Source organism: Antechinus flavipes, chromosome X, assembly GCF_016432865.1.
Source record: "Antechinus flavipes isolate AdamAnt ecotype Samford, QLD, Australia chromosome X, AdamAnt_v2, whole genome shotgun sequence".
Lineage (NCBI taxonomy): Eukaryota > Metazoa > Chordata > Mammalia > Dasyuromorphia > Dasyuridae > Antechinus > Antechinus flavipes.
In genome coordinates, this window is record NC_067404.1 from 84,715,817 (window position 1) to 84,724,931 (window position 9,115).

Here is a 9,115-nt window from a genome sequence, read left to right on the forward strand (position 1 = left end):
ACCTTATCTAAAAGGAAGAGAAGAGATCCAAAGAGGGAGAAAGACAGTAGATTGGATATTAAAAAGATACATTTGTGTGAGGAATTCTAGAAACCAGATAAAGGGGGGAAACCGACAGAGGGAGAACCAGAAGTCCCAGAACAAAAATGATTAACAAAGGTTAGAAGCAAGATAAGTGAGGAAATGTTTTTTTTTTAAGTCCCTGGCCCAGAGGAACAACGTTCTAAGAGAACTGGCAGCCATGACTGCCCAGCCACTGGCGGGGATCCCTGAAAGACCCTGAAAAGGGGGAGAGGTGCCATGGGACTAGAGGAGGACAAATACAGTACCAATTTCCACAAAGGAAAGGCAGTAAAGGCTGTCAGTGATAGGCTGGTGAGCTTGACTTTGCTTCCTGGGAAGATTCTGGAACTGATCGATAAAGAGATGTTTGGTAATGGGAAGCAGTGATTATATAGGACCAGTGTTCAAGAACAGGTCATTCATTCCTTTTTTTGGACAGGATTATTAAACGAGTGAAAGCAAACCATGGGATCGTGGGTGGAGAGTGGCCTGGGAGTCAGTAAAACCTGAATTTGAGTGCCCGATACCACTGGCTGTAGGACCCTGGACAAGTATTCCACACAATTCTCTCAGACTAGAAGTGGCAGAGAGGGTGCTGACTTGCATGAGTAGAGGAATTTTCCTCATTTAGGAGATTGATAAGTCTAGCACCTATCTCTATCTCCACATAAACAATCAGAGAAACTATATGGCTATGGTTCACTCCCAACTCTAGCAGAGCCCTAGATAAAGTATTTCATACTATTTTGATGGAGAAGATGGAGAGAGAAGGAATAGACTAACACAGCAACATGGGTTTCCAACAAGCTGTCAGGGTCCAATGTCAGAGTGGTAAAACAGCTCCACTGACAAGTCCCAGGGATCTCTGTCTGACCCTATTTCCTAATTTTTTATCAATATCTTGGAGACAGGCTTCCGTAGTCTGCCTATCAAATGTTCAGATGATCTCCAGCTGGCTTGGGGTCCAAAAGAAGTCTATCATTGAGCCGAGTCTACTAAAGAGAAATTTAATAGGAATAAATGTGGTTTCATACATGGGTAAAAAAAAATCAGCTTTTCTAAATATAAGATGGGAGAGGTGTGGTTGGAGAAGTTTGTGGGAAATCAATGTGTGGGTCACAGTGAATCGCAGGCTTAAGAGTCAATGGTGCGATGTGGCAGCTGCGTTCAAAAGGCACAGGGCTGCTGGGAAGAGGGAGATGGCAAAAAAAAATTAAGAATAAAAATAAAAAATAAGTAGAAGGCGATCCCTTGGGCATCTGCCCTCGGCTGATCCCATTTAGAGACCTGGCTTCTCAGCTCCACAGTTGAAGAAGGAGACTGATAAGCTATAAGGAGTCCAGAAGAGGGCAACCAGGATGCTGGAGGTCATTGAGTCCTAAGGGCATAAGGGTTACTTGAAGGAACAAGGGATCTTTAGTCTAGGGAAGGAAGTTCTCCTAAGAGCTATCTGCAAATGTTTGCAAGTCAGCCATGGGGATTAGAGATTGAACTTGTTCACTTTAACTCCAGAGTTGGGGGAGGGGGGAATTGCCTCAAGAGCTGGCCCACAATGGGGGAGGCTGCCTCAAGAGGGGAGCCCTCCAACTGCTGGGGAGGTTAGAGTGGAAGTTTCTTCTGTGCATATAGCAGACTAAACAGCAGCTAAAGTCACTTCCAATTCTCAAGTTCCAGGATTCTGAATCTTCACTCTAGGTTTCCTGGACAGAAGGAAGATGAGGGAGGAAAGGTGACAGACATTGATTAAGTACCTCCTACAGTGCCAGGCCCTGTGCTAAGTGCTGGACAAATATGATTTCCTTTGATTCTCCCCCACCCCTGGTATGATTATGATTGCTATATTGTTGTCTTAAGCTGTGAACATTCCTATTTTTTATCATAGCTTTTTATTTACGATATATGCATGGGTAATTTTTCAACATTGACCCTTGCAAAAACTTCTTTTCCAACTTTTCCCCTCCTTCCCCTCACCCCTTCCCCCAGATGGCAGGCAGTCTAATACATGTTAAATATGTTAAAGTCTATGTTAAATACAATATATGTGTACATATTTGTACAGTTCTCTTGCTGCACAAAAAAGATCAGATTTAGAAAGAAGGTAAAAATAACCTGGGAAGGAAAACAAAAATGCAAGCAAACAGTAACAGAAAGAGTGGAAACGCTCTGTTGTTGTCCACATTCATTTCCCATAGTTCTCTCTCTGGGTGTAGCTGATTATCTTCATTACTAAACAATTGGAACTGATTTGGTTCCTCTCATTGCCAAAGAGAACCACGTCCATCAGAATTGATCCTCTAAAGGCCTCATTTCCCAAATATATAGAGAATTGACTCTAATTTAGAAGAAATCAAGCCATTCTCCAATGGATAAATGGTAAAAGGATATGAATAGACAATTCTCAGATGAAGAAATTGAAACTATTTCTAGCCATATGAAAAGATGTTCCGAGTCATTATTGATCAGACAAATGCCAATTAAGGCAACTCTGAGATACCACTAGTCACCTGTCAGACTGGCTAGAATGACAGGGAAAGATAATGCGGAATGTTGGAGGGGATGTGGAAAAACAGAGACACTGATACATTGTGGGTGGAATTGTGGATACATCCAGCCATTCTGGAGAGCGATTTGGAACTATGCTCAAAAAGTTATCAAACTTTGCTTACCCTTTGATCCAGCGGTGCTACTACTGGGCTTCTATCCCAAAGAGATTTTAAAGGAGGGAAAGGGACCTGTATGTGCCAGAATGTTTGGGGCAGCCCTCTTTGGAGTGGCCAGAAACTGGAAACTGAATGGATGCCCATCCATTGGAGAATGGCTGAATAAAGTGTGGTCTATGAATGTTATAGAATATTCTTGTTCTGTAAGAAATGACCAGCAGGAGGATTTCAGAAAGGCCTGGGGAGACTCACAGGAACTGATGCTGAGGGAAGTGAGCAGGGCCAGGAGATCACTATATACTTCAACAACAATGCTATATGATCAATTCTGATGAACGTGGCCCTCTTCAACAATGAGATGAACCAAATCAGTTCCAATAGAGCAGTAATGAACTGAACCAGCTACACCCAGGAAAGGAACTCTGGGGGATGACTATGATCCACTACATAGAATTCCCAATCCCTCTATTTTTGCCCATCTGCATTTTGGATTTCCTTCCCAGGCTAATTGGACACTATTTCAGAGTCCGATTCTTTTTGTGCAGCAAAATAACTGTTTGGACATGTACACATATATTGTATTTAACCTGACATCTGGGGGAGGGGGAAGGAGGGGAAAAGTTGGAACAAAAGGTCTTGCAATTGTCAATACTGAAAAATTACCCATGCAAATAACTTGTAAATAAAAAGCTATAATTAAAAAAAAAAGAATTGATCCTCATATAGTATTGTTGTCTCTGTGTACAATGATCTCCTGGTCCTGCTCACTTCCCTCAGCATCAGTTCCTGTCAGTCTCTCCCAGCCTCTCTGTATTCCTCCTGCTGGTCATTTCTTACAGAACAATAATATTCCATAACATTCATAGACCACAATTTATTCAGCCATTCTCCAATGGATGGGTATCCATTCAGTTTCCAGTTTCTGGCCACTACAAACAGGGCCGCCCCAAACATTCTTGCACTTTCCCTTTCTTTAGGATCCTTTTCCCTTCTTTAGGATCTCTTTGGGATAGAAGCCCAGTAGTAACACTGCTGGATCAAAGGGTATGATCATTCCTATTTTAAAGTTGGAGGAACTAAGGTAAGTTACCCAGGTCATACAGTTAGTTAAGTGTATGAGGTCACATTTGAACTCAGCTCTTTATGACCACAGGCCCAGGGCTCTAGCCACTGCACACTCCTAACTATGTCAATAACAGGGAAGATGAAGTGACTTCTCACCAGAACCTTAAAGGGAACCAAGGATCCTAAGAAGCTAAAGGAAGAATGGAGTCCCCTGCCAACACAAAGGAGACAAGGCAGGGGGTGGAACGTCAATGCAGCCAGCGGAGATGGAGCGAGAGGAAAGCCGACGTGATGGCAGGCAAAACCAGCTGGAGCCAGATTCGCCAAGGCTTGACATGCCAGGCTGAGGCGTTCAGTCCTTGAGGCAGGAGGCAGCGGTAGCGCCGGGGGGAGTCGCTTTGGGCTGCAGGAAGAATACATGGGGAGGGGAGGAAACAGTGAAGAAGCTGGAGTGCTCACAAGCAGAAAATGGTGGCGAAATGACACAGAGAAGACCTCTGGGTCTGGGAGCTCAGAGAGGAAAGAAGGGAGGCCTTCCAAGCATTGATTTACCTTTGGGGCAAACGATTTCTTTGGGAGATGCAAAGTCTGACACGCCAGCTGAGCCACCTGCCTGCCAATGGCCAGCGGGAAGCCAGAGGCCAGATCGGGGAGCCGAAGGTCGGACCGGGGAGTTGGCCAAGAAGGCCTGAATGTCAGGAATTGGGACTGAAGAGGAAGAAAGGCCTGGCTGGCCCTGGCACCTATTCTCTTGAGAATGGGGGCACTGGGCAGAGCCAGGCAATCTGAAGAAGATGCCATGGGACAGCTAAGCGGGTATGACCACAGCCAGCCAGCAATTGGGGACCAAGGAGTGGGGCTGAAGATGATGTGCAGAGACAACTGGACCCATGGCAGCTAGGGGGTGCTGCAGCCAAGAGAGACCTGGGCCTGCTGTCCCCGAGATGTGGGTTCAAATGGGACCTCAACTACTGACTGGCTGTGTGATCCTGGGCAAGTCACCTCACCTGTGTGCCTCAGTATCCTCAATTGTAAATGAGGATAATAAAATAAGTACCTATCTCCCAGGGTTCTTGTTTAACCAATGAGATGATATTCCTAGAGTACTTAGTAGGTACCTGGCTCATAGTGGGCTACATAAATGTTTATTCCCTTCTTGCATCCCTCTCCTGGAAGCTGATGAATCTTGAGAAAGGGAGAGGGCCCAGACCAAAGCCCCCCCGAGCCAGGGGGACAAGGCACAGAGTTCTACACAGGGGACTCGGAAGTGGGTGACACACCAGGAGAAGGTTGATCATTAAGGAGTAGCCTGGAGAGGCAGCAGGATGAGAAAAGTGAAGAAGCGAATGGGACATCCAGTGGTGGAGGAGGCAACTGAGGCTGACTCCTTCTAGGAGTTGGAGTGAGAGGACAACAAGAGGGATGGACGGGATTCAAACAGAAGAACCTGAGCAAGCTTCAGCCTTCTTGGGGCCTCCCTCCTGAACTTACTCCTACCCCTCTCTTCACTGACCTTTTCCCCTGGGCATCCTGTCCCAGGAGCCCTCTCTCCGGCCCTCCCACACCAGTTGTGTTACTCCTTCATTCCTCTCTCAGCTCTGTCCTTGACTCTCCCCCAGGCTCTGGGCCAGGACTTTCTCCCCCTTTCCCCCCACCTCCGCTTTTCAGCTTCCTTCAAAGTGTAATCTCCCCTGGCAGAATTTAAGGAAGCTCGGGCAGAGCCCAGACCCTTTGGACTCATGTTCGCACCTCCTTCACTTGTGGCCCTTAACGGGGGAAGCTGGAATCGATGGCTCCCGGCCGGCCTTTGCGGCCTTGGGGACAGCGGGAAAGGAGCGGCAGATGGATAGAGGAGAGAGCTGCCCAATGGGATTTGGGCTCTTCCCCTCTGGCTCTGGGGCTCACTCTATGTCTCTCTTATACACACACACATACACATACACACAATCCCACATATATCACATACACACATTATCACACATATATCACATGCACACGTGTGCATCACACACATCATTGTACATGTGTCATACACATACATGTACATTCCATGCATTATCACACTGCCACACGAACACATTATTACATATCACACGCATGTGTGTATATCGCATGCGTGGTCACACATGTGTCACATACACACGTGCATATCTCACACATGTGCACACGCACGCACGCACACTTCTCCAGATTCTCCAGTGGCTCCATCTGACCTTTAAGATAAAGTCTCAACTTTTGCCTGGCTTTCAAAGCCCTTCGGAATTCACTTCCTTCCCGTCTTGCCCTCCTCCCCCACATGACCCGGGCAGTGTGGCCATCATTGTTGCCCACATCCCCCCCCCAGCCTCCTCTGTATGGTGTCCCTCCTCTTCGGAATGCTGTTCTTCCTACCCACAGGGACTTTTTAAATCCTGAGTTTCCTCCAGATTCCATTCAAACTTCTATCTGATATCTCCCCAGATCCCCCCGCTGCTAGTACCCTTCCTCCCATAGTCACCCTGTACTCATTTTCTATTTATGCGGCGTGTATTTCTGGGAAGACAAATGAACAAACGGAAGCTCCTTGAGGGCCAGGCCCATTTCCCCTTTGCCTTTCCATCTCCTGAATTCTGCCTAAAGTAAGCATTTGGGAAATACTTGCTGGTCATTGCCTGAATGGTCAACAAGATGGGATCCCAAAGCACAAGGAAGGGAAGGAGATCAAGAGCAGAAGTACAGGTTGGACTTTAACCAGAACAAAAAATGAGGGCCCAGCTGACCTCTGTGAGCATCCTGGCTCCGTAGGGCAAGGGCCCAACAGCCTCGGGGCCTACATGTGCATCACTGGCTGCAGTTCTCCACTTCAGAGAGAGGGAACATCCATAGTATCAGTCCTACCCATAGACATAAGCTGTGAATGGCCAGATTGGTAGATATTTGTGTTCATGAGCAAATGACTATCTGGGCTCAGGTAAGTTCATGAAGGGAGCTAGGGCTCTGCAAGGTCTGCTTGATTCATTTTCCAAGACCATACATTGGTGGGGACAGTTAGATAGATGATAGAGCACCAGCCCCGGAGTCAGGAGGACCCTAGTTTAAATCCGGCCCAAGCTTGTGGGGCAGAGTGACAATGGGGCCCCAAGTCTGAGCTAACAACTCTACTGTCTCCCTCAGCCGTCTCCCTCAGCCAGCTTCTGCCAGTGGCCCAGGAGGGAGCCCGCCCATGGACCTACAACCTAGTTACAATGTGACATCGGTGACAGAGTTCATCTTGCTGGGGCTGACAGAGAGGTGGGAACTGCAGCCAGTCCTTTTTGCCATCTTTCTCTTGGCCTATGCAGCCACAGTCGGTGGCAACATGGGCATCTTGGCTGCCATTTTGGTGGAGCCCAAGCTACATACACCCATGTACTTCTTCCTGGGGAATCTGTCGCTGTTAGATATCGGGTGTGTCAGTGTCACGGTGCCCCCAATGCTGGTGCGACTACTATCCCAGGAGCAGGCTGTCCCCTTTGCCGCCTGCCTCTCCCAACTCTTCTTCTTTCACCTGCTCGCGGGAGTTGACTGCTTCCTACTGACCGCCATGGCCTACGACCGCTTCCTAGCCATCTGCCGCCCTCTCACCTATACAACTCGCATGGGCCGAGGAGTCCAGGGAGCACTTGTGGCTGCATCTTGGGCCTGCTCGCTTGGAAACGCGTTGACCCATACGGTGGCACTATCTACGCTGGACTTCTGCGGCCCCAATGTGGTGAACCACTTCTACTGCGACCTCCCCCCTCTCTTTCACCTGGCCTGCTCCAGCACTCGCCTCAATGAGCTGCTGCTCTTCGCTCTGGGCGTCATCATGGCCGGAGCCCCCACGGTCCTCATCGTCACTTCCTACCTGCATGTGGCAGCTGCCGTGCTGAGGATCCGCTCGGCAGAGGGCCGCAAAAAGGCCTTCTCCACCTGCAGCTCCCACCTGGCTGTTGTGGGCATCTTCTATGGGGCTGGCATCTTTAGCTACATGCGCCTAGGTTCTGTTGAGGCTTCAGACCAGAGCAAAGGGGTTGGAATCCTCAACACTGTCCTCAGTCCCATGCTCAACCCACTCATTTACAGCCTCCGGAACCCAGATGTGCAGGGAGCCCTGCGCCGGGTTTTCACAGGCCGGAGAGTCTCAGCATGAGATGACCAGTGGTCCAGGCCCTTGCCTCCAGGATTACTAAGGTCTTTCCAAGATCCTCAGTGGTCTCTCAGCTCTCTCCATAACAACAGGGGGCCATCTGTTGCCCCTCAGCCCCCAGCAACCTAGGCTGCTAGCCCAAGTCTTTAGAGGGAAGCAGGAGTCTCCTGAGTCTTTTTGTAGCCCGAACATTATAGGAATGAGTAGTGTTCCCTGGCCTGGGGTAGCCCTGAGCCTAAGGGTCCCTTCCTCAGCAGTCCCTCCTCCCACAGTCAACCCCCCCCCCTTTTCTCCTCTCTTTGGCCGTGAGCTGATGGGGCTAGCTCTCAGCCCGAGGTGATCAGGGCCTTAGACTTTTTTCCCCTCGCTGGTTTTCAAGGTTTCTCCTAGAGTTGCAGCCATTCTCTCGCTTTCCTTGGCAGGACCACAACGAAAGGCAAAGGCCGGCCCAGCCCGAGGTGTCCACCATTAGGGAGCCCTTTCTGCTCCGTGCTTAGGTGGTTACCTCAGATAATTTCTCGGTAGGCATGGCAGGGACAGAAAGAAGCAACCCCGTCCCCGTCCCCCCCTCCCCCATCTAAAGCGTTAGCCGCTTGAGGCTTCTTCCCTTGGACCTCTCCCCCCATTTCTCTCCTCAAACCAAAGCTAACAAGAATGGGTGACAGCCAGAGTTTGACCACGTGTCCCCGAGGAAAGAGAGAGAGGAGTGAAAGAAGAGAAAGGGGGACAGAGGGGGACAGAAATGGGCAAAGGCGCTGGGAATGATGGAAAGAGGTAGGATGCCTCTATTTGTTCTAGGATCCTTCCTAGGACAGTCAGCTCACTCGAAGGCACTCATCCCGCCACATCCTTCACCTCTCTGGCGGGCTGCAGCCTCGTGCCCTCACCCCCCACCTCTCTCAACTTTTCCCCCAACTTTGTCCCGATCCGCTTAAAGAGCCACAACCCGAAGCGAGACTTAGGAGAGACAATAAGAGCCCACCGCGGAGTGGGAGGAGGAAGAGGAGCAAGGACCCTGGCCAATCATTGCGGGCATAGAAGGGGTGGGGGGAGAAATAGCCAATGATCACTCGACAGAGGTGGGGCTCCCGGGATTGAGAAGGTGGAGAAAAGAAAGTAGCCGGGACAGGGGACTGGGGGTAAGGGGAACCCTCCCTGACAGCCAGTGAGCTGAGGAAAA

The 9,115-nt window shown here is 49.3% G+C and overlaps 1 protein-coding gene across 1 annotated transcript; it reads left to right on the forward strand.

Moving 5' to 3' along the window:
* Positions 1–6,990: 6,990 nt before the first annotated feature.
* Positions 6,991–8,147, forward strand: LOC127543078 (olfactory receptor 3A2-like). Its single transcript, XM_051969083.1, has one exon. The coding sequence runs from the start codon at positions 6,991–6,993 to the stop codon at positions 7,936–7,938; it is 948 nt and encodes a 315-aa protein (XP_051825043.1). The 3' UTR covers positions 7,939–8,147.
* Positions 8,148–9,115: the final 968 nt, after the last annotated feature.

Excerpts from the sequence above, each read along its gene's own strand:
- LOC127543078 (XM_051969083.1), top strand. The coding sequence starts at position 6,991 with ATGGACCTACAACCTAGTTACAATGTGACATCGGTGACAGAGTTCATC.